The sequence below is a fragment of the Lemur catta genome, chromosome 10 (assembly GCF_020740605.2).
Source record: "Lemur catta isolate mLemCat1 chromosome 10, mLemCat1.pri, whole genome shotgun sequence".
Classification (NCBI taxonomy): Eukaryota; Metazoa; Chordata; class Mammalia; order Primates; family Lemuridae; genus Lemur; species Lemur catta.
In genome coordinates, this window is record NC_059137.1 from 68,206,572 (window position 1) to 68,233,324 (window position 26,753).

Here is a 26,753-nt window from a genome sequence, read left to right on the forward strand (position 1 = left end):
ACTCTTTGTAGGAACCTCTTTAACATCCACTTCAGGCAGCCCCTGAGTCTTAGGGACCAATGAAGGTAGCAATGGGGGTTCATGAATAACTTTACATATTTGATGAAACCAAATTTAAATTTACCTTATATAAGATTTCACAGGATCTGCCAAGTTTTTACATTAGACTGCAATTATATCATGCTGATTTTACATTATGTCATGCTGAGTTTGAATCCTGCTGGTCATACTTATATAATGTTCTCAATAAAAATGACACAAACATATTAGCAATTATTTTCTAAATATAGCCTTGTAGTTATAGTCATTCAAAACATGGAGTCCACAGTGGAAAATAGGAAATGTTTAGTGGTGACAATTTGAGCCAAATTGGGAAAGACAGTCACCAGAGTTTCTTGAAATCTTTTTTTTCCCCCCATTATAAAATTAGTGCATGTTTTGGATTCTTTCCTTTGACTTAATTTAGCCTAATAATATAATCATAAGGGCAGTGAACAGTCAAGACATAAGAACCACATTTCCTACTGTTTATGTTCCTATTCATGTTCTCTCTCTCCTTCTCTCTCTCTCTCTCTCACTCTCCCTCTCTCTCTCTCTCTCTCTCTCATTCTCCTGCATCACTCTCTTGCCTTTGGCATATAGATCAGTCTTTCATTTTTAAAACATTTCTACCTTGGCTTCTATAACATTATATCATGTGTTCTCTATTTGTTTCTCTGACTCTATTCTCTTTTCTTCAATAAAACCCATCACATTTTTTTTTTGTCCCTAAAAGTTTGCATTCCCCAAAGATTCACTATTTGGTACTGAGCCCATCTCAGGGAGTTCAACAATTTTAACTGATTAAATCAGCCCATAGGATGATGACTATAAAATTAGTATTTCCAATTTGGATCTCATCTTCAAGCAAATCATTTTCTATTTCCCTTGGAAATCTTGTTGTAAAGTGCATCACCGTATTGGAATCAGTTGCCATGTAGAACAGTAGGTGTTCTCTGGGTAGAGAGTGAATTGCATTCCTCACTATGCCAGGAAGTAGAGTATTACTACTGGCACATACAGTGCTCCTACACATGTATATCTTGAGAATATGTGTTGAATATTGTCTTTGTTGTTTTATTTAGATCAAATTCTAAAAATGCATGAAATAATCCTTTTTTAGTCTTATAAAAGATTAAAGTAACATAGCAAAGAATTTTCCAAAATTCTGGGGAAAACAGTAATAATTTCTAAACACTTTTAATCTAGTTTCTTCCTTATGTCTCCTTGCAGATGAACATGGTTATGTCCCTCCTGGGGATGTTCTGCCCGACACTGTTTGACTTATTTGCTGAACTGGAAGACTACCATCCTCTCATTGCTTTGAAATGGCTACTGGGACGTATTTTTGCTCTTCTCTTAGGCAACTTGTACGTATTTATTCTTGCCTTGATGGATGAGATTAACAACAAGGTAAGCCTGTGTCTGGATTGTCGTTGCCATCAGTGTTAAATTCCCAGTCTCAAGATTGTCAGAAGTGCCTTTGAACACTGTTGTTTTCATTTTTGTTTCCATCTCTTTGCTTTCTAGATTGAAGAGGAGAAGCTAGTAAAGGCCAATATTACCCTGTGGGAGGCCAACATGATCAAGGCCTACAATGCATCGCTCTCTGGAAATAGCACTGGGCCACCTTTTTATGTTCACCCTGCAGATGTGCCTCGAGGCCCCTGCTGGGAGACAATGGTAGGACAGGTAATGCTATCAACAGAAGTGTGTGGCAATTAGTGAATTCAAAAGAGCAGAGTCAATATTTCTTCCAAAAGGAGGTCTTTTTTTAATTGCTTATTAATAAAAATAGCTGTGATTTATTGAATATTTACTGAGTGCTGGCTCTGAATTTCATATATATTACCTCAAGCAGTTCTTACATCCATCCCTTGAGGTAATACTATTATTGTATATCCCTTTTACAGTTACATATTAAAAAAGGACAGTTTAAAATGGTGTGAAGAGCTGTTTACTACCTATTTGCATTATAATAAAGCACCCAGATTTAGATACAGGCTCAAACAAATATTTAAATGGAACTCTATTGTTACTTGTTTGTTATAAAGCAAGACAGACAAAACAAAAATGAATTCTTTTAGGAGCACACACTAATACTAATTTTAATTATGTCAATTTTTGTCAAATAATTTTCTCTTAAGAATTCAAGAAAATACTATTTCAAGATGTTTGCATTCTTAACGATTTTGTAAAGGACCCCAGTCCAAGACTAAGTGGTATTTCAAAAGAAAATAGAAATAGTGTTTCATGTGGCTTTCTGTCCCATAAGGGAAACCAAACAAACCACGGAAAAATCTACCTCAAGTCTTTTATTTCTACATAGATCTAATTCATATTTTGAAGAGCTTATGATTTTATCTCATTAGAATTGATATCCCTAATGTGCATTTCATGAACTTATTTTGGGCTTTAGTTCCTCAGTGAGAACAGAGATTTTTAAATATGTCATAGTGCTTCTGTTTGTTAGACAACAGTTCTGTTTCAGGAGTAATGTGGTCTTTGTGAAATTATTTGAATAATTTTTAGTGTGATTATTTTTTGTAAGATACAAGAAAAATTGAAGAATTAATATTAGTCTTATAAAGCTCATATAATTTAGACAAATTTTTATATCATTAGATATCTTTAGCCTTAATCAGACGTTTATCAAATTTAAGCCACTCAATTGTGATTTCAATTGTGGAAGAAAAAACAAGGTAACTGTATATAATTAGACATATATCATTGAAGACTGAGTACAAAAAGTATGATATAATTAAGAATTTTATGTTACTTTATTTGTTAAGCTTTCAGGGACCAGATTAAATCCCTTACTCTTTTTATATGTTAGTAACTATTTGATTTGCAGATGTGCAAATTTCATACATGTTTATAGGAACATATTATGTATAACATAATAAATGAAATGAGACAGAATAAAAGCTGTCTGTATTTAGCAGAGAGGTGCTTGTGATTCAGGGTGTGGCAGACAGAATAATGCCCCCCAAAATTGTTCACATCTTACTCCCTGGAACTATGAATATGTTATATTACATTATAAAATGGACTTTGTAGATGAGGTTAAGTTAAGAATCTTGGGTTGGAAAAATTATTGTGGATTATTTGAGTGGATTTAATGAAATCACAAGGGTCTTTATAAGTGGGAGACAAAAGGTTCAAAATCATAAAACTGGGATACGAGAATGAAATCAGAGGTTGGAGTGATGTGCTATAAAGATGGAGAAAGGGACCAAGAGCCAAGGGGTGTAAGTGGCCTCTAGAAGCTGGAAAAGGCAGGAAATAGATTCTACGCCTACATCTGCATTTTGATTTTAGACTTCTGACTTCCAGAACTGTAAGAAAATAAATTTGCATTGTTTTAAGCCACTAAGTTTGTGATAATTTGTTACAGCAACAACAGAAGATGTGTGCACAATGGTTCATAAATTTTGATGTTTCAACATTCTTTGAAGTGTTGTCATGGTGCTTGACACGAGTCTGTTTTATCACATCTAAGCTGCTCCCTAAATCTAGAGTACAAAATTCAAGAATGGAATGAAAAATAAAAAGTACAGTTTTCACAAACTCAAAGATTTGAGGTGTTCTCTTCTGTGAATCCTAGAAGGCTGGTATAAGGACTAAGAAACCTACCCTTCGACAGGCAGACACCTATTGCATAGGATTAATAGAATTAGCTGTAAAGAATGAGACCTGGCTTGGCCACTTCTGGAGAGGAGGCGTGGATTCACTAGATACTAACGCCAGTGCAATCTAGGAGAATATATATGTTTCACATGCAGAAGCTTTTGCGATATTCCCTCACATACTGACTTAAAATAAAGGGAATACCATTTATTAATACTTAATTCTTCCTCTTGGAAGCCCCTGGGCCATGCAGCTTGTCTTGTATTCTTTTATTGTTGTTCCTGCCTGTAGTGATTTTCCTGGCTTCATCATCTTTCCTTACTACTGTTTGGATTTCCCCCTTCTCTTACACCTTCCTTCCTCCAAAGGAGCATTAAGCACTTGTGGGAAGGTCTGCAGGAGCTGCTGGGAAGAGGGGCGGTGAGCAGTGGGGGGTGGGGGTGGTTGGCTCTGACTGGAATGTTGATGAGGCAGGTGGAATCGCTGGGAACAAGGAAAACAGTACCGGACAGAACTCTGAGTGCTGGCAAGGTCTGTCCTCTAAGAGATCAATATCTATATCTGTGCATCTGGGAAATTTCTAGCCTTTAATTACTTAAAAAAATGACTCCAGAAGAAATAGTAAAGGCAGCTTCTTTGCATATAATATTGGAGATGCAGCCTAAAGGCTCCTTCATTGTTCTGTGAGAACATTCCAGACGTTTCCTCTTCTCCTCCATGGAAGCCCTCTGCTTTGATTCTCCTCAAGGATGCTGTAGGACTCAAAAACCTCTTTGTTTCAAATATAAGATAATTTGAAATTAGCTGGGCATTGTGGTGCACACCTGTGGTCCTAGCTACTCAGAAGGCTGAGGTGAGAGGATCCCTTGAGCCCAGAAGTTACAGTGAGCTATGATCCTGTCACTGAGTGACAGAGCAAGACCTTGTTTTGGAAAAAAAAAAAAAGGTATTTTAACTGCTTCTTTACCTCTCAAAGATTCCCAAGTAGTCATTCAGTCTCATCTTCAATGGCACTTGATGGGTAGGCGGCAGAGCCATTGCTGGGGGACAGCTATTGAAGCTGGACATTGAGCTCTGCATTTTGGAGAAGCAGAGCAAGCAACAGCTGAAGATAATCACAGCAGTGGCTAAAATGTATTGAATACTTCTAATTACCTCCTTGAATTTTAAAATTACCCTCTGCGATACATTCTATTATGATTCCTGTTTTATAAACAAGGAGACTGAGAGTCAGAAAGGCAATTTGCTCAAGACCTCTCAGGAAGTCAATTTCAGGTGCCCAAACTGAGCCAACATAGTTTGCTTACAGAGTTTGTGTCCTTATTCCCAGGGCTGAATTGTCCCCCAGAAACATAATTAGCATCAACACACACGCTCTGAACTCCTGCCTTGGAACACCTCCGTCCGTGGCCCTTGCTGATGCCCCTTGCCTGTTGTTTTCCCTTTACCCAGTAATGACTGATTCCCTTAGGTTTGCTCATCACAGCTGCCCAGACATTTCGACTAGATGTCACGAGTGCAAAGGTTTTAGGCGTGACGCTCTATAAGAGGCTGTGTTCCCCGTCCTGACATCCTGACAAGCTCGTTAGGAACGGGGGGCTTGGATGATGTCCCCGAGATGGGCTGGGTCAGCATTTTTTGGATTCTCTTTTCTCTAACTTGTGTTTTTTCTATGGTATGTGAATAAACATTTTTAAATTTTAATTTTTGAATCCTCTTCAGGTAACTTATGTGAAAGTTAGGTCACATAAATTTCTATGCTTGGGAAAGAACAGAATTTCAGCCATTGGAGTAAGGATGATTAGGAGGAGGTGGAAGACTTCCCAACTACTCTGAGATGTTTTCTCACCTGAGGAATTCTTCCGGACCTGGCGGTGGAAACCTAAAACTGTCCCTCATGGCCTACCTCTGACTGATGTTCATTATTAGAATCTGAACACAACATTACCTGGGGAAAGGAAAGGAGAACAAGAGTAAGATAGAGAAAAAATTATGTCCAGAAATAACTTCATATTTATTCCACATATCTTGAGTGCATGCTAAGTGCCAGGCATTGTGCTAGATACTGGAGATACAATGGGGAAAATATAGCCCCCAAATTGTAAATTTACAATGCCAACAAGCACTGCGAGGGTGAAATGCATGGACTCTGAGAACTTTTTACAGGGAGCTTGCCCTTGTCTGGGAAATGAGGGAGGTTTTGCTAAATTAGCGATGCTGTGGAGATGCATATTAGTTGGCATAAACTGAGTCAAGAAAGAAGTGAAGTAAGAATGATTGAGTTCAGTGAGGACCATATGCAAAGATGCTGTGGGCTAAAAGAATATGGAGTTTGAAGGTCTAGCAAAAGGCCAGTGGGACTGGAAGAGAGAAGACAAAGGCAAGAGCAATGCAAGAAGAACAGAGAGAGCCAGGCAGGAATCAGATACACAGAAGCTTTCAGATTAGGCGCAAACCTCACACTCTCTTGGCCCGCATTTTACTCCAGCTGTTTCTGCAGCAAACAACTCCTGGCATCCTCTGCTGTCACCACGTGGAGTGTTAATACCTTATGGGACCATCTTAGACTAATGGGAAATGGGAGCTGGTGGATAAATATGTCCCTCTTCTGTCTCCATAGTGGACAATTCTGAGGCTTATTCTGTATGTCTCCTAAGTGGGTCCCCAGAAGTATTGAGACCCACTTGCCCCAGTGGTGACAGCTTTTCCCATACCTTGGGGGAGAGGCTTTGCCTCCTTTGCTGCGTCATTCTTCCCGCTCCCCACTCCTGTTCTTTGTGATCATGTCCCAAAATGTACTGCTGCCTTCGAGCCTTTGTCACAGGCACCACTTTCGGTGGGAGCCAAGGCTAAAACTATTTATTTTTAAGTTTCAATGTTTTCTTCTGTTTTTATTGTATTTATTTTACAGCTAATGTATATTTATGGTAGATGATATGCACACTTCCCATTTATAATACTAACAATTATTTTTTTAAAACAAACCTTATTAACATTAAAAGAACTATCAGATAAATATTTCAGATGGTACTTGGACATGGCAAGAATCATGAAGGTGTTATGTGACTGTCTGAAGTTTAGGAGACACTGCTCTGAGGTGTGAGCCTGGAACTCAACCTAACTGACTCCTAGTCAAACAAATGGCCCTTTGCCCCATGAGGAAATTCTCCCTCACTAGTCATTTTTGAGGGGAGACTGCATAGGTAGCTGCAAATAAAAAGTAAAGACTTTTCATATTATGGAAGAGCACTCTGTATTTCTGGCAAAATAAAAATTTAGATGTCCAGTGTCTTTAGCTTTAGGGCACAGATTATTGAGAAGGAACAGGAAGGGAAGAACTGACATGAACTATCATGTTAAAAGTTTATAATTGTATGGCTAGTCTTATATTTATTGCCTATTGCCTTATGAGTTCCATGAAGAAATAGTGAATTCCCCTCTCACCCACAGAACATATTTTGTACGTAAATTCAAGTTCATACCACTAAGGTAATCAGTTTCTGATTTTCTAGACCTTTCCTTGGCATGTATATACACATATTACATGTATATATGAATATGCACATAGGATGTTTTGTTAACAACAAATGAGTTCATACCACATATGCTGTTTTGTAAATTTTTTAAAAATATATTTTCTCTCAGAGCATAGCATTTTAGCACTTTTTAAAAAACTTTGTTGAGATATAATTCATATACCACAAGTTCACCTATTTAAAGCACACAAGTCAATGGTTTCTAGTATATTCTCACAGTTGTGCATTTATCATCACCACAATAGCGTTTTAAGAGCTTACAATATTCCATTGTGTGAACACTCATTTTGTAATCTTCTCTTGAGCATATTTGAATTTATTCCAATTTTTATCTGGAAGAAGTGATATTTTCACATAGTTGTACAGACAGATTTGTGCACTTGTATGAATATCGCTGTAAGATACATTTCTAAAAGTGGATTTCCTTGATCAAATTCCAAACACTTTAAAATATGATAGACCTTAACAAATTTTGCCCCAACACTGTGCCAATTTAACTTCCCCATCAGTTTACGATGGTGCCTATTTCACTACGTTCTCACCAACGTGGACAGGCATGGATTTTAAAATATTATCACTCTGTGAGGTAAAAGTTCATTGTTTTAATTTGCATTTTGATTAGGTGGGGTGTAAGTATTTTTCAATGTTTTAATGGACTATTTGTGTATTTTATTCTGTGAATTTTTTATTTGTATTTCTTGCCAATTTTTTTCTTCATTGGATTGCCCATCTATTTTCATATTGATTTGTAAATTTTTTTAATGTGTTAGGAATATTAACCCTCTATTATATATGTTGCAAGTGCTTTTTCCAAGTTTGCCTTTTAATGTTGTATATAGGGTTATTTATCACATAACAGTTTTAAACTTCTGCATGGTCAATATCTTCCTATCTGGTTTTGGTTCTTGTGTCATTCTAATAAAAGTTTCTCAGTCAAAACAAGACTTTTGATACAGTGCATGGAAAATAATTAGTAAATATAAATAATTATTAATCATTAAACTATTAAATATAAATGATATAAAATAAATAAATATGAAATAAAACTTTATATATAAAATACAAATAATATAAAATAGGAGTGATACATTTTTTATTTACTAAATATGCCTAGTCTTTTTTTCTTTCGCTATTAATTTCAGTCTTCAAGCCAATACAGTTTTAGAAATAAGACAAATTTGCTGCCAACATTAGGCCCACTGGAAAACAGAATTGTGTGTGTTAACAGAGATATTGTCTCAATAGGAATTTGTGCGGCTGACTGTCTCTGATGTTCTGACCACCTACGTCACAATCCTCATCGGGGACTTTCTCAGGGCATGTTTTGTAAGGTTTTGCAATTACTGCTGGTGCTGGGATTTGGAATATGGATATGTAAGTATGATTTTAATTTTTCTGTTATCAGATTCATTTGCATACCCTATTGAAAACGAAGGCACTGCACAGTTCTGTGGGTGGGATCGCCTTTTTAGATGTCAATAAATGAAGACCAGTGAGTATGGGAATAATTCAAAAGCGGGTAGACTTGAATTTCGTGGCTTACAATATTCCAGTCAAATTAGCACAGGATGGCTAAAGCAACGGACCTCAACCTGTTAGTTAAGATGTTGAGCTCAGAAAATCTGGGCCCCATAGTCAGCACCTCCCTCCCCTCAGCCCACGCGGGCATTTCTCGAAGCAGGGCAAGATGGCTAGTGTCAGCTGCATATTCTGTCAATTCCTTTGGATTCTACTAGGCTCCTAGATAATGCCCATGTGCCAGTGAGTGTGCAGTAGACCTGGGGTCAGGGTGGGGGGAGGTGGATAAAAGGATTCAGTAAATATGGAGCTTGCTCTCTGAAGCTCACAGTCCAATAAGAGCTCAACAGAAACATGTGCAGGCAGTTGTGCAGGCTTCAAGGAAGGCCCTATTTGCTGACAGGGCTCTGGCAGGTGGTGGAGCTGAATGCTGGCAGGGGTGGCTTCTTTTCCTGAAACAATTTTCCAGGTTTCTGGGACCCGCATTGGTGCTGGTTCTGTCACCAGCTTTCCCCCTCTGCTCCACCCCAAGTCCAACAACAAAGTCTGAGAGCAGCAGTAGCATACACATCACTCTGTGGTCTAGCATGTCACAGGGTTTCCACTGTCCCTCTCTGAAAATGAAATTGGCTCCAGGCATCCCAGGAAATATGACCTGGGGGTTGCTGGCACTCAGTTGCTTAAAATCTTCCAGTGGCTTCTACGCACTTAGAATGAATTCCAAATCCTTTTCTAGGCCTTCAGTGCCCTGTATGATCTGCTTTTCCTTCTCTCTCAGCTCATTTGCTGCCACTTTTGCTCTTGCCCTATTGTTATTTGAACTATGAGAGGCATATGGCAGGTGTGACGGGTTGGCCGGCCAATTGAACACTGAACCTGCGCATTCTAGCTCCGTCAAGACAGCAGTATCTCTTCCAGGGATGTGGCCATGGAGTCAATTCTGGCTTAGTTTTCTTGAGCCAGTGATGTTTCTGTCCTCACCAGCGAAGGAATATCCTCTACAGCTCCTCCCCCTTCTGTCTCATGCCCTCTACTCTCTGGACGCGTCCAGGCTAGATCCCCCGTCTGGCTCTCTGACTCTGAGAGCATACCTTGTATGAGATCATCTCTGTCACCCTCATGGCAAGTGCCTCTCCGGATTAGCCGGAAGCAGTTAGGTAATGCTCTTGGTGGACACAGTGAGGTAATGCTGTGCATCCGATGCTGCCGTGTTGCCTCCCATCCTCTGCTATGAGGTATTCAGCTGGCTCGGTTTCATTTCTATTTCCCTTGCCTGATTCAGCTCCTCTGAGACACGCATAAAAATGGCCATTTATTTCTTAGACCATCGCTTGGCTTTTGTCTGCCTTTTATTCCTTGCTGCTTTCCTCTTAAGTGGCAGAAAATTTGACTGCAAATATGAAGTCAATATAACATGATCTGGATGCATAAAAGCTGTAATTAAATCACTGTAATTTACTATTTATTGAGTGCTGACAGTGCTCTTCGGTAAGTACAAAGTAAAGGAAAAAGACAAATTCCTGTTTTAGGTCATAGAAAAAGAATTTTCTCCCACGTCACCCTTGGAAGGCTCTTTGGAAAAAAGCTCAGAATCAAAACAAGTTTTAAAACATTAATGTTGAATGAAAGATATTTGATGTGGATCCTATTATCATTGACTCACCAAATGCATAGCTGACACAGGTGAGTGCCTACTAGGCGCAAATTATTATGAGCAGGTCTCTGTGCTAGGTGATAAGGAAACAGAGATGTAGAAGTTGTACGCCTACAGAGAAGTTGTACACCTACAAACGAGGACTGCAGGCTAGACTCAACTAACAGATATTTTTTGGTTCAGTCTGCCCAGTGTTGTTGCTTGTTTTTGTTTTTGTTTTTTTTAAATATAAACTAATATTTAAACACTGGGAGATTTTATTTAAAAAGTGCAGATATCTTGTTTTTCTTGACATGGGAAGGCCTGGCAACATTAGACCCATAATCCCACAAGGGAGAAATTGACTAGAGTTGAGCAACCACTGCCATCTGCAGTCAGGATATTCGTGCTCCAGTTCTTCACTCTCTTGACCATCCTTTAATCCATAGGGTAAACCAACTGCTATGGGACTTTGGGGAAAAGAGACAGAGAGAAGGAGTGGAGAGAGGGAGACAGAGAGAAGGGGGGAGAGAAAGGTATGCTTCAGTAGAAATGCAGACATTATGGAGAAGGAGGCATTTGAGTAGAGTCTTGCAAGATGATCAGGATTTCAAGAGATGGAAGAAGGAGTTCCTGGTGGAGGGACAAGTGTAAGACAGAGACAGAAAACTAGAAAATATGGGCAATGAAAGTGTAGATGCAGAAAATTAAAATGAGGCTGTTTTGGAGCAGAAAGGGCTGATGAGAATATTTCTCTGCTATTCTGCTGGACTTGCTGGAGTCGACAATATGGGTGTAGAAAGTATCTGTCATGAAGGGAAGGAGAACCTGAGATGGGCGGAGAAGATTCTTGAGAATATTTTCAGAAATGAAAGAGAAAAATGTGGACTTCCTGCCATATACACATACACAAAAAGCATATTGGGTTTTTTCCTACTGAATTCCAAAAATAATGCCAGTCCATTGTAGAAAATTTGAAAAACACAATAATGTGAAATATGAAAGTAAAAATCACAGGTAATCTCCACCATTAATGAGATGATGTGGATTATTTACATCAAAGAGTTATTAATATTATTTATATGTAGATAAATAAGTACTATATATTGATATATAGTATTACAGATTTTTTTAAATATATACAAATATATATTTATATATGTGTTTTCTGTGTGTGTATACAAATAGATATAGACTGGTTACATGCTTTTTTTACCTAACAGTGACCATTTCCCAGGCTTTTTAATGGTTGTATAATATTTTACATATGGATATACCATGATTAATAGTTTTTAATTTGTTGTCAGTCCAACTGTGCCTAATTTTTTATGATAAATATTATGACAGCATTTAATTATATCTATGTAAATAAATGTCTTCATTGATAAATCATAGTGAAATACACAAATTATTTTTATTATTGATTTATAATAAATTTATATTAAATTGAATTGCTTAATCACAGAGAAGGTACCTTTTAAAAAGCCTATTCACATTTTTTATTTCAAAATATTAAGGGGGTACAAATGTTTTAGGTTACATGGGTCATTTTTATAACGCTTGAGTTCTGGCTGTAAGTATGCCCATCACCCAAATAGTGTTCACATTACCCATTAGGTAGGTTTATTCCCCTCCCTTTTTACCCCCTCCCCTTTCCCCTTTCATCCCTTCTCCCCCCCCCCCCCCCCGCCCCATCCCCCTGGTTGCTCTTCACTGAGTTTTATTTCCCCCTGTGCACAGCTGTGCTCATCAGTTAATTCCAATTTAGTAGTGAGTACATGTGGTGTTTGTTTTTCCATTCTTGTGATACTTCACTTAGGAGAATGTTCTCCAATTCCATCCAGATTGTTGCAAAAGGTATTAATTCATCTTTTTTATGACTGAGTAGTACTCCATGGTGTACACATACCACATTTTATTAATCCACTCATGAATTGATGGGCACTGGGTTGATTCTACATCCTTGTAATTGTGAATTGCGCTGCAATAAATATTTGAGTGCAGATGTCTTTTTGATAAAATGACTTATTTTTCTTTGGGTAAATACCCAGTAGTGGAATTGCTGGATCAAATAGTAGGTCTACTTTTAGTTCTTTGAGGAATATTTATACTGTTTTCCATAGAGGTGTACTAATTTGCAGGCCCACCAACAGTGTATAAGCATTCATTTCTCTCTGCATCCATGTTAGCATCTGTCATTCTTGGATTTTTTAATAAAAACCATTCTAACTGGGGTAAGGTGATATTTCAGTGTGGTCTTAATTTGCATTTCCCTGATGATTAGTGACATTGAGCATTTTTTCATGTTTCTTGGCCATTTGTCTTTTTTCTTTTGAGAAGCAGCTGTTCTTGTCTTTTGTCCACTTTTTAATAGGCTTATTTGTTTTTTTCTTGCTGATTTGCTTAAGTTCTTTGTAAATTCTGGTTATTAGCCCTTTGTTGGATGTATAGCTTGTGAATATTTTCTACCATTCTGTAGGTTGTCTATTTGCTCTGTTGATTGTTTCCTTAGCTGTGCAGAAGCTTTTTAGTTTAATAAAATCCCATTTATTAATTTTTGTTGTTGCCATGATTGCCATTGGGGTATTTTTCATAAATTCTTTGCCTACGCTGATAGCTAGAAGTTTTTCCTACATTTTCCTGTTGAATTCTTATGGTTTCATGCCTAGATCTAAGTCTTTTATCCATCTTGAATTAATTTTTGTGAGTGGTGAGAGGCAGAGATCTTGTTTCATTTTTATGTATGTGGTGATCCAATTTTCTCAGCACCATTTATTGAATAGGGCTTCTTTTCCCCAATGTATATTGCTGTCTACTTTGTCAAAGATCAGTTGGTTTTAGGTATAGTTTTATGCCTGGGTTCTCTGTTCTGTTTCATTGGTCTATGTCTCTATTTTTTTTTACAATACCATGCTGTTTTGGTTACTGTAGTCTTGTAGTTTAGTTTGAAGCCTGGTACTGTGATACCTTGAGTTTTGTTCTTTTTCCTAAGATTGCATAAGATTGCATAAAGCAGACATTTATAGAACATTCTACCCCAAAGCTACAGAATTCACATTTTTCACAGTAGCACATGGGACATTCTCCAAGATTGATCATATCTTAGGCCACAAAACAGGCCTCAACAAATTTAAAAAGTCGAAATCATACCATGTATCTTCTCAGACCACAGTGGAATAAAACTAGAAATAAACCACAAGAGAAACACTCAAACCTACACAAAGTCCTAGAAATTAAACAATCTGCTGCTGAACAATTATTGGGTCAAGAATGAAATTAAGAAGGAAATCAAAAAATTCTTTGAGCTGAATGACAAATGGGATGAAAGCTATCAAAATCTTTGGGACACAGCAAAAGCATTCCTCAGGGGAAAATTCATAGCCTTAAATGCCTACATCAGTAGGCCTACAAATTGATAACCTAATGTCATACCTCATGGAACTGGAGAAGGAAGAACAAACCAAAGTGAAAGCCAGCAGAAGAAAAGAAATAACAAAGGTCAGAGTAGAACTAAATGAATTAGATAACAACAAAAAAATAATACAAAGGATTGATGTAACAAAAAGTTGGTTCTTTGAAAAGATAAACACAATTGACAGACCTCTTATTAACCAAGAACAGAAGAGAAAGGACCCAAGTAAGCTTAATCAGGAATGAAAAAGGTGGCATTATAACTGATACCACAGAAATGCAAAATATCATCCATGAATACTATGTAAATCTCTACATGCATAAACTAGAGAATGGAGAGGAAATGGACAAAGTCCTGAAAACACACAACCTACCAAGACTCAGCCAGGAAGGAATAGAACTCCTGAACAGACCAATAATGATCAGTGAGATCAAATCAGTAATAACTGCCACCAACCCCCAGAAAGCCCTGGACCAGATGGTTTCACAGCTGAAATCTATCAGACCTACAAGAAGACCCATAAACAGAAATTATTGCACAGTATTGAGAAGGAGAGAATCCTCTCCAACTCGTTGTATGAAGCTAATATCACCTTGATACCAAAGCCAGGAAAGCACACAACAAAAAAAGAAAACTACAGACCAATATCCCTTAAGAAAGTAGATGCAAAAATCCTCAGTAAAATATTAACAAACTGAATTCAACAGTTCATCAAAAAAATAATTCACTAAGACCAAGTGGTCTTCATCCCAGGGATCCAAAGATGGTTTAACATACATAAATGAATAAATGTGATTCACCACATAAACAAAAGCAAAAACAAAGATCATATGATCATCTCAATAGATGCAAAAAAAGCATTCAACAAAATCAAGCACCCTTTCATGATAAAAACCCTGAAGAAACTAGGCATAGAAGGAGTATATCTCAGAATTATAAAAGCCAGATATGACAAACCCACAGCCAACATAATACTGAATGGGCAAAAATTGAAAGCATCCCCCCTAAAAGTTGGAACAAGACAAGGATGCCCACTGTCAGCACTCCTATTCAAAATAGTGCTGGAAGTCCTAGCCAGGGCAATCAGGCAAGAGAAGAATATTAAAGATATCCAAATTGGGAAAGCAGAGGTCAAACTATCGCTCTTCACTGAAGATATGATCTTGTATCTATAAAAACCCAAAGATTCCAACAAGAATCTCCTGGATTTGATAAATAAATCAGCAAAGTCTCAGGATACAAAATCAATGTACACAAATTAGTAGCATTTCTATATACTATTAATAATAACAGTCAAGCTGAGAGTCAAATCAAAGACTCAATACCATGTATAATAGCTACAAATGAAATAAAATACCTGGGAAGATACTTAACCAAGGAGGTGAAAGATCTCTATAAGTACTACAAAACTCTGAGGAAAGCCATTGCGGAGGACACAAACAAATGGAAAATCATGTTAAACAATATTTAACAATCAACATTGTTAAAATTTCCATATTACCCAAAGTGATTTACAAATTCAACACAATCCCCAACAAGTTACCAAAGTCATATTTCACAGATCTAGAAAAAATAATTCTGCGCTTAATGTGGAACCAGAAAAGAGTCCAAATAGCCTATTCACTTTATTACAACCACCTTTGTAAAAGCTAAACGCTGTAGGCTCCAGCATTAGATTTCGAGATCCATAGAATGTTACAGTGGAATTTTGACATAATCAACAATGATGCTTGTATTTTATGCATAAAAATTGAGTCTTTAAATTGAAATTATATTCTTATGTAGCCAGAGAATAAATGAGGATAATGAAGTACACTTCTGGACAAAAACATTTTGTTAAATAGACTAAATTGTATAATGGTTCCATCTGAGGAAGTTGGGTTAAAAGTGATCCTGTATATTTTTCAAGTCATAAATTCATGGCCAAAGTATTATTACAACAAACCTATGAAGATGAACTGAGGTGGGAAAATTACGGGCTTGCAGCAGGTTACTAGACCATGTAATGTAAGTTAGTATTTCCCAAGGCTTCTCTGAGCATGATAGTTCTCAGTGTTTCTAAAGAGTTCATGGACTCACGGGGAGTAGAATGGCTTGCCCCCAGGAGGGATTTTAACTGCTATAATTCAGCACGAGGTGAGACCTCTTGTAAACTCTTCTGTATTCTGTAGCAGTTCAGTGAAGAATGTCCTTCCTTTCACTTTAATTTCCAGTGACACCATCCTTACCATTTATTAATAAAACAAGTAAAGAATACCCAGGAAGAAATAGCGTTGAATGCAGGGCGGGGGATAAGGGCATGTTCAATCAAATCCAGCATCTTGTTTACAGTTATATTTTTAAGGTGATACTTGTTCAATTTACATAAATGGAAAATATAGGAGATTTCCTTGAGGTCTTATGAAAGGGGCTCAAAATTATTCATAAATAAGAGGCATATGATTGACAGACCATCCAAGTGGATGCCCAATTATATATTGTCTTATAATTTTATGTGGTGTTTATGTGTCAGAAACTCCACAGAAAATTTACATAATATGATTATATGTAATCATACCAGAACACTGTAAGATAGGAATTATAATTCCTTCTTTACAGTAAACTGAGCCTTAGAGGATGTTAAATAATTTGCTCAGAGACACATAGCTGGTCCATGGTAGGCCTCAAACCTAGAGTGAGGCCTCAAACCCATGTCTGATCAACTTCAAAGCCATCAACCAAATTCCCATCATGTTGAATTTTCACTGTAATGCTTAACCTCAGAAAATTCAACAAATTTGCCAAAACATGAATAATTCGAGAGCCAAACCTATGGCTTTTGGAACGCAAGGTGCTAGTGGGCTTAGACAGGTTACTTGAGATAGAACAGAGTTAGCAAGATGGGCTGGGATATAGAATTAGAAGATAAACTGATGTTCTCTGGCTGAGAATGTGGAGATATTATGCAGCAGTTCAGGAATACAGCATGATATGAGTCAGCAAGGAGTCATCGACATCCCATGAGGGGGTGAGAACTTGGGAACAGGGCTGTACAGGGTGTATTTGAAGGTCCACTTGAATATGTGGACAGAGTCTGTCTGCATTAACAGGATCCTACTCTCAACTCGTGTCGTAGTGCAAAGCCCCAAATGCGGCATCATCCTAGCAGGTGAGGCTGGAGTTTGTCTTAAATTAGTGTTTCTGAAATTCAAGCGTACATCAGAATTCCCTGAGGACCTGTGAAAATGTGACATTTCTGATTCAGTAGATCTAGGGCAAAGCCCCAGAATGTGCTATTCTAACAGTTCCCAAGTGATGCTGCTGACTCTCACCTGGGGGCCACACTCGAGAGCCACTGCTCTGGAGCCACTGCCCAGGTGAGCCTCTAAGTAGTGTGATTCTAGCTGTGAGAAAGGGGGTTTGTGTGGAGAAGATCAGGCAGCTCCAAGCAATGACAGAATTAATTCTCTCTGAGATCCTGAATTGCATTTCACAATATCCATGTGTTGGCAATCTGCCCTAAATGACTAAACTTACAGAGAAAGAATGGATCTTCCAGGGCTTTTTCGTCCAGTGAGCACCATATGTCTCCCCTCTGGGTAGATGGCTGGCTCTAGCACACCACAAACAAAGGTCCAAAAATAAAACAAGACCATTTCCAATCCCTTGACTGTTATGGACCTCAGCCCAAATCCAAATGGGCTCTCTGTTGTTGGCAGCTCACCAGGCATCTTCCTAGGGATGAGCGGCCATCAGTGAGCTTCTTACACTTATTTCATGTGAATAATTTTATTTAATTTTATTATCTCAGGTTTCAGGAAAATGTGATTTTTTTTTCCCCCAAGCATCATTTTCTTTTAAGCATTTTCTATTTTAGAAGCAATTAAACAAATATATTGTGAATTGATTTATTTATTAAAATATTGCTTTAAAAACTTAAAATATAATCTCATATGCTTTAAAAAGTCTACTACTGATAAAATGAATGTTAAATTTTATACTATGTTTGTAATTTTATCCCTTCACATATATGTTTCATTTTTAGAGGGAGAGCTTTTGTGTTTATTGGATAAAGTATTACATTCCATTTCTAAGGTGTTTGCAGAGAAGCAATTCTTTCATAACTGGGTCTAATTTTCGACCAGATTTTTAGATTAGAAACAATCTTAGAAATTATCTAGGTCAGGTGTTAGCAAACTTTTGCTGTAAAGGGCCAGATAGTAAGCATTTTAGATTTTGTGAGCCATACGGTCTTTGTTATAACTACTAAACTTTGTTTTAGTCCCAAGCATCATAGACAATACATCAATGAATGACTGTAGCTGCATTCCAATAAAAACGTATTTACAAAAACAGGTGGCAGTCCAGATTTGGGGCACAGGCCACTGTGTGTTGACCTTGATCTAGTTCATCTCATTAATTTATCTGGGAGGAAACTAATGCCTAAACACTGGACCAGCTCACCCAGTGAGGAAATGGCAGGGCAAAGTCTACTACTCAAATATGAATCCCAGGCACACGTCTGCACCACAAAACCACTGGTACAATAGCGCCACCCTATGTGCTTTCTCTACATCAGGCCAGTTTACACATTAAAGATTTTATTCCTCCAGCTGTCCCTGCTGCAAATACAGTGTGGGGTCAGGGATTTCCAATGTGTCCTTTTTGCTTTTCTAGTCAACTAGTTGTAAAATGTCTCATCTCAAATGACCCTCGGGAGGTTTACGTGCCTGTGAGATGGTAAAGGAAGTAGACATGTAAAAGGTTGAGGTTTTGTCCATGTTCATTAGTTGGGTGGGCTCAATTGTGACACCATTCTAAAGAGGCCAAGGTGAAAGGTTTGATTCTTGAACTGACACAGAGAAAGGCTGTTCCAGGGCCTCAGATAGCACAGGCCACTCATTGATCTGTGTTCACACAGGGCTCCAGGAGAAAAGTGTAGATGGTTTGGAGCAAAGCATGCCCACAGAAGGAGAAAGACTCAGAGTTCACGTTCTCAAGATAAGATAAGAAGCAATTCATTTTTCTCTATGAAGAACACATTGTTTTCATTGTTGATTTTAGAACAAGGACTGTCAACCAAACCTTTTTTGCATCTTGTGAACATTATCTTTCTAGAAAATCTGCAAACTAGTGAAACACTTTGTATACATCCTTTAACAATATCTTGAATAAAATTATGTGGCAATTATCCAAGTCATCTTTTTCTTGTTTAATATGCGGGGCTATTCATTATTTCATTATGTATCATATTATTATTTCATCTTGAGGCTTAACCACTCCTTATTATACCACACTTGCTGTTCATTCCCTGAATCTGTTACAAAGCAGATTGCCCATATCTTTCACTTGAATAGGAGAGTTCTACTGCTTTTGGGAAAATGGTACGATTGAGGCCTGGACTCATGAGACTCTTGAGACAAAGCACAAGAAAGTTGGGAATAGTTTTGATGGAGTTCCAGATCAGTGACAGATTCTATGTTCTTACAAATGTATATTTGAGTTCTTGGATTTGAGAAGAACAGAGACACTCTCAGGACATCTTATTTGTATGTGCGTGTGTGCATGTGTGTGTGTGTGTGTGTGTCTGGGGAGGGAGTTTGTATGGGGATACGTGTGGTCTGAAGCACACCTGGGGATATTAGAGTCTGGGGCAGTGCTAGACACCTGCCAATCTCTTGGTCTCTTTGTCACAGTCTTCTTGTCCCTCCCACTTCATATTTGCTGCTCTTTTATTTATTCTCTTATTGCCAATTAGTCAGTGTCCTCTGAATACTTTATCCCAAATTAAATAGGAGTCAGTTTTATTGCCTTTGTTAATTAGCATTAACTCCACTGACAGAAACTTTCTTGCTAGGATGTCAGATTCGATACCAGGAAGACTTTGCATGGGCCACCCTAGCACAGACGTCCTCCTTCATTGTATTGATGTCCCCTCTGCACAAAGAGCAGCCTGGCACTGCTGCCCTGAGCATGATAGCTTTATCCAGGACATGCGGATGGGACATTGAGTTGAATGACTTCTTAAACTTTTGTTACAATTATTTTTCTATATTTATTTTATTTTAAGGTTAATCCACATTTTTGTTGAAAAAATTTTAAATATTTAAAACTTAAAAAGGAAAAAAAAATAGGCCACCACCCACATATAAGCTATTAATATTTTGCTGATTGCTTTCCAGTCTTTTTCTATGCATAGTTTCACATAGAGTTGATTAAAGATAATGGATGTATAATTATATATATTTTTTGTTTAATGCTATAGCATAGTTTTTACTTATTTATATAAATATTCCTCCATAATGATTATAATCAGCTGCAATATATATCATGGCATAGATACATTGTATTTACCTAGCTAATGTTAAAGGCTTAGATGGTTTCATTTTGCTTATTAAAATTTATCAGCATTTCAGATTATTTTATAAAGACAAATTTCTAAAAGTAGATTTATAGGGTCAAAGAGAATGATATTTGTAAAACTTTTGATATATATCATCAAACTGTTTTTCTGAAAGATTGCTACAGCTTTTACTTTTACCAGCAGTGAATGGCAGCATTTAAAAATATCTGTGTTAAAGGATGCTTTTTTATTATTTTATGTATCTCTGGTTACTTATCATATTGATTATTCTGCTATTATTGCTGAGGGAAAGTGGTTGAGAGCCTAATCGTGCCTGTACAGAACCACTAGCCTTTCAATTTTCATTGAGATGCTAATCTAATGAACACTTGTTTCTCCTCCAGCCTTCATACACTGAATTTGACATCAGTGGCAACGTCCTCGCTCTGATCTTCAACCAAGGCATGATCTGGTAGGTCAGCTGTTGGACAGTTTATCACTTGTAGAAAAGCCTCCAAGGTCATTATTGCATAAGGCACTGCAGGCTGGTTTCAGAGGAGACCTCAATCTGTGTCTAACTCAATCTTTGCCTTTGCAAGGTGGATAGCTGTGAATAGTTCACACTTCTTAAAAATATCTTAGGCCGGGCGCGGTGGCTCACGCCTGTAATCCTAGCACTCTGGGAGGCCGAGGCGGGTGGATCTCTCGAGGTCAGGAGTTCGAGACCAGTCTGAGCAAGAGTGAGACCCTGTCTCTACCAAAAATAGAAAGAAATGATTTGGACAGCTAAAAATCTATATAGAAAAAATTAGCCGGGCATGGTGGCGCATGCCTGTAGTCCCAGCTACTCGGGAGGCTGAGGCAGTAGGATCCTTTAAGCCCAGGAGTTTGAGGTTGCTGTGAGCTAGGCTGATGCCACGGCACTCACTCTAGCCCGGGCGACAAAGCGAGACTCTGTCTCAAAAAAAAAAAAAAATCTTAAATCTTTGTCCTCAAAGATCTTCCTGTTTTGCAGAACACTCCTTCATCAAATGATGGGAGTCTGTACTAGTAGATTTATTTGAAGACTATATTTTTATATCCTGTAACACCAGGATCGAATAGTGAAATACTAATGATTACATTACCACATGTTAAGTATGAAATAAATTAACATAAGGCTATTCTGAGAAATTGATTTTACTTTGTCATCACTACTAAATATATTTAAAATATAATTTATGGCTATTTTAGAAAGTAATATCTCACCAAATTCAATACTTTGTAGAGAGGAAATACATGTTTTAGGAAGGTCAAGTTAAAAATATGACTTTCATTTTGTAACTTGATTCATAGGACTAATTTGCACATCAGAATTATGTCTTTTGATGTGCAAATGATTGTCATATCTTTTATTAAATAAAAGCATTCTCACCGTAAACCCTGACAGGTTAAGATGAGTTGACACAGTAGAAACCATTTTTGAGTTTAAAAACTGAATCACAGCATGTGATTCTTCTGGGGACCACGTGTTTGGAAATTTGTCACTCTTAACTAAGAGGACCCCAACCCACAAGCAGTTATGATTGAGCTACTTTACCCTGTGGACATGTGCCTAATACAATATTTGCTACCAATCACATCATTGATCTAATCACAAGTGCTAGGATAGCCTCAGTGTTTGAATAATCTTCAAATCTTACTCAAATCCTTCAACCATAGCTGGCCTCAATTATTAAACCTTTGAGTGCTAATAGGGACTCTGCAAATATTAAAACCGTCTTGCTTCAGTAACCTAAAGACCACCTTCAGGGGCTGCATCATCCTGCTATAGGGCCTGTCAAATTGCTGTGCCTCACTAGGTAAATCAGTATGAAGAAAATACTACAAAAAGATTATTATTTTTTATTTCCAGGTATATATAAAATGTAATCCCCATTCCCTTCCTTTCTAAATTTTGCCAGTGTGGCTCGCATGTCCAGAGTCATGAAGGTGCAAAACGCGTCCTTTGCTCTCCATGCAGGGAGGAAAGTGAAGGCGGCCCAAGCAGTGACTACTGACAGACAGTAAAGAAAGCAGCTTCTGTGGGTCCTGAGCTTTCATTTCCTGGAGGAGAATCTGCTGTCATGGCAGAAAATGGTTGACATGGCTATCGGAGTAATGAGAAACCGCTGTCTTGTATCAGTGGCTTTCACACAAAGTGTCATAAATCCTCCGGCCTGGTGGCTGCCATTCGTGCAGACACAGGCTGCGTGTCTGCTGTGTTCTTTCAGAGTTTAGACAACAGATTGGCCTAGAAATTTATTTTTGTTGTCAGAAAAGCTGTTGTAATTACTGTCCTGATTAGTTGCACGTGTGATTTCCTAACTATTATAGTCCACTGTGTTCGTATTGAAATTGTTAAAAATCTAAAAATTTTTTCCAGTTCTTTCATAGGCAGACCCATTATCAAAATCTCTGCCCTGTCACTGCACTACCACTTTGTATGCATTCATTCTTCAGGCAGCGGTCAAGCCTGCTTCTGGTTAGTTGGAAGATGACTTTAGAAAGTGATAGCAGTTTTTGAGTATACAAAGATATTCACACACTTTCCAGACTTCCAGAAGTAAAATAGCTATTAGTCCATTATTCACATTCAGGTCAACCCTCTGCACAAATACTCTCTTCCTAACTACCGGGAGATTGGTGAGAGTCAGGGATGTGGTGTGCGGAAGGTGGAATGTAAGATTAGTATTCTCATTCTGCACAAAGATCCTCCCATGTGGGAGTTCCATTATTTTATGAGGCATGAAGATCTGATGGCGGAGTGTAACCATTTTCTACAGAAACAATCTAAATGGCATGGGTATTTTGTATGCAATTCCATTGGTTTGTGACTGGAGACATTCAATTACTGCTTTAGGAATTGCTGAGTAGTAGAGGTTATTTACTCAGACGTTATTAAAGTCAACATTTATGGGTAAAAATCCGTTTTGTGATGATTTGGCTGAATGATCAGAAAACCTTCATTTATATTCTATTTTTTTGAAATAAACATCATATTTTTCTGTGATAATATTTTTAAATGATGAAAGTGCATAATATCTGTATCATAGCAGGATGTAGAGAGGCAGCCGGGAACACACAGTGAGGGAGAAGATGAGTTTTGGATATTGCTTCAACACTGCATCACTGGGTACCTTCCGGCCAGTCTTGTGACATTTTTTCCCCTCATTTTCTCAGTTAATCAGATATGAATAATTTACCTGCCATGTATGTGTCACTGAAGTAGTAAAGAGAGTTAAATAAATGAAGCTTTCATTTGCTTTGATCTCCTTGGAAGAAAAGCATTTGATAAGGCTGAGGTATTGCAATAATTTTTAACTGATAGATGATGAGATCAAGTCTGGGTAAAGGACTGAGTGAGCCAAACTGATCAGTGATTCATGAATGAAGTGAAGACCAGCATTAAGTTCAGATTACACTCTGCCAGGACCTATTTTTCTAGGTTATGTCTCTTGAGACATTTATTCAAAATATATCTTTGTGATGTTTATTTTAAAATTTATTTATCTATAGATACATGCACAAATAATATATGTTTACATATCTATGCATACAAACAATGCACACATATAGATAGAAATATATGTGGTCTAGGTTTTGAATTATGTACAAAACTATGTTTTAGAATCAATTAGGTTATGTAGCAATGAAACTCAACCCCAAAATCCTAGTAGCTTAGAAAAAGAACATGTCCAATGTGGGTTGAGGGAGAGCTCTGCTCTTAGAACTTACCCTTGCCTGAGAAACCCAGACTGATGGAATAGGAGCCATCTGGAACATTGCTAGTCACAGTAGCAGAGAGAGAAGAGAATGAAAAACCACTTGGGGCTTTTAAAGTTTCTACCCAGCAGTGAGACACCTCATTTCTATTCATATTTTATTGGCCAAAACAAGTGACATGGCCATCTGACATGTAGACGGAGGCAAGCATAATCATACACAAGTGTATTATGTCACAATATCTGCATATTGGCATATAATCTAGTGTTTTGCAACTCTGAGCCATCAGCTGCTCACTTTTTTGGAGTTTTTTGCAGTTCTATCTTCTCTCTTGCTGTCCTGTAACAAAGGTATACTGTATTGTCTTATAATCTATCCTTCAATTAGAAAAAAATAGCTTATCTTCTCGCAAAGTCTTTGGTCAATTCACTAGGGTAAAATTTCATTCAAATCTGTTGTTTGGAATCCTAACAACAAGACAAACCAAACTGTGACCAGATTCCACTTTTCAAAGGGATGAGTTAACTTTCGATTGGCATAAGTTCAATTATTGCAGAAATTAATTTCTTCATCTAGATCACTAATGTCTCTGTAATGTACCAAATTTAATTGGATTGGTTAAACAACTACTCTACATATCCACGGAGTATAAAATACTAATCCTAACTAGAAATGTTGAGGGCTTTATTATAGTTGAGACAGTTTAAAAGATAGGGCTCCACTTATATTTATAAAATAAGTGCCTATGTATCTTCTTTTTGGTTTTGGACTAATAAATTGCTACTCTTGTTGTTTTATGGTGCTAACAAGTTTTCCCATCCAAGAAAATTGAGACTTATTTTGTTGAAATAATCAATTCAGCCATCAGGTAAAAGTGACCTCACCGCAGTGGTTCCCATATAAAAGTGGTATTTTAAATGTTTTTTAAAAGTCAGATGCACAAAGCAGAGGATTTCTGAGACAAACTAAAGTAAGAAAGTCAGCAGATAAATTTAAGTGGATGCATGGAATTTTCACCTTAAAAACATATAGGCTAGCTATAAATTATCGACAAAACATAGCATATTATTGGCCATACACAAGCTTTGCAATCAGCTTTAAAACACCAGAGCAGCTACAAAGAGAAAATGCTCAACATCAAAAAAAGAAAATTGTTTTAACATTTTTTTCTTTAATTAAGCAAAAATTAATTATCCATGACAAAAGTGATTAATGGAAATGTGCAGTTTATTTGAATAGAATGAGTGACTTTAAGGGTCAATTATTTTTTAAAAAGTTTTATTAATAGACATGTTAATCAATGATTTGAATGTTAGGGGAATTTAAATTTATTTTAGAATTAGAAGAAAGAAGTAAAACAATTGGAATATATTGTTTAGTCTGTTGTAGTTTAAATTTACTAATGACAGTAGATATAGTTAGTTAACAGCATCCTTTCTAGGAAAGAATTATGTTTGCAATACCTGCAATAATGCAGGAAATGGTACAATGTATGTGGGAGATGGAAATAGATCAGTCAGGTTTACTTATAAAAAGAGTTTGTGTGAATGAAAACGGCAATATATTTTCTGCCTTTAGAAAAGAAGCATGATGTGAAATAAACAGGTGCAGTGTGACTTTGTTACAGAGTAAAGACTCAAAATTGAGCAGAGCTCTGTTTTCTTTCCAGGATGGGCTCCTTCTTTGCTCCCAGCCTCCCCGGCATCAATATCCTTCGACTCCACACATCCATGTATTTCCAGTGCTGGGCCGTGATGTGTTGCAACGTTCCCGAGGCCAGGGTCTTCAAAGCTTCCAGATCAAATAATTTCTACCTGGGCATGCTCCTGCTCATCCTCTTCCTGTCCACCATGCCTGTCTTATACATGATCGTGTCCCTCCCGCCATCCTTTGATTGTGGCCCCTTCAGGTCTCTTGTCTTTGAAATTTGACTTAGGCAATAGTGTTTCATCAGGGATGGAGGTGGAAATGGCTGCTCATTGCAGAAGCTCATTTTTTGTCAAACAGTGGCATTTTTGGTCTGTAGAAATGAGATCCTTTGGATGGAATCAGGCTCATTATGTGACATGGAGATTCTTAGGCAAATTCCATCTATTGGTATTTTCTTATTTGGGAATCACAAAAGAGAAAACAATTTATGCTGCTCCAGGCTCTGCTTGGGTGAATAAGGACAATGAATCTGAGCTGTTTCCATCTTGGGGGACAGCTAAGAGCAAAGTTTGATGACACCAGTCTGGATGTGAGAGTTTTTCTGACGCTGCGCCATCATGTCCAGACGTAGCCAGCTATTGCTGCTTCTCCTGTGGACCACCACCTTACAACAAAACAAAAAGGAGAATGCCCCACAGTTTACCCAGGAAGTGGAATCATTATTAAATAGTGAGTTACTATAAAGAGGATCACACAATTTTTGATCCAAGATGCTACATGCGGGTAAAAAAGAAAAATTAAAGATGGTCCTCATATATATTCTTCCCAAGTATCATTCAAGGGCACAATCAGGAGTCAAGAAGGCTCTTTGATCCAAGTGGGAGATGTGCTTTTCTGCGGTTCTCTATGACAGAGTTCTCTCTGTGGCACATGTCAGAAAGCAAAGGCCCCAGGATCTGGAGGATGGGATTTCACTCCCTAAAGGGCTTTGGAAATGAATCTACCACAAGTCCCTCCAAGGATCTCTGTAGGACAAGTCACTGGCCGGCATGCGTTTGAGCTATTTCTCCTTTTCAGTGAAGGAAATGAGAATGTGCAAAGCCATGAGAATGACAAGCAGGATGCTCTAAGGACCACATATAATTTCCCTGCATGCCGTCAAACCCAAGTTATTTAATTAAATTCAAAAGGTTCATTGCCCACAGACTAAGTATAAAAGAAGCATTTTCACTCTAATAATCCGAGTTATTGGTTTACCAGAAAAGAAAG

General features: G+C 37.6%; 1 protein-coding gene across 1 annotated transcript in view; it reads left to right on the forward strand.

The window, feature by feature from the left end:
* Nucleotides 1–26,753, forward strand: part of TMC1 (transmembrane channel like 1) — a 154,970-nt gene that overhangs the window by 115,810 nt on the left and 12,407 nt on the right. The window contains exons 12-16 of the mRNA XM_045562137.1: nt 1,273–1,452; nt 1,570–1,731; nt 8,451–8,579; nt 20,495–20,562; nt 25,504–25,743. Of these exons, the coding sequence (XP_045418093.1) occupies nt 1,273–1,452; nt 1,570–1,731; nt 8,451–8,579; nt 20,495–20,562; nt 25,504–25,743 (779 nt within the window). The remainder of the gene's footprint in view (nt 1–1,272; nt 1,453–1,569; nt 1,732–8,450; nt 8,580–20,494; nt 20,563–25,503; nt 25,744–26,753) is intronic.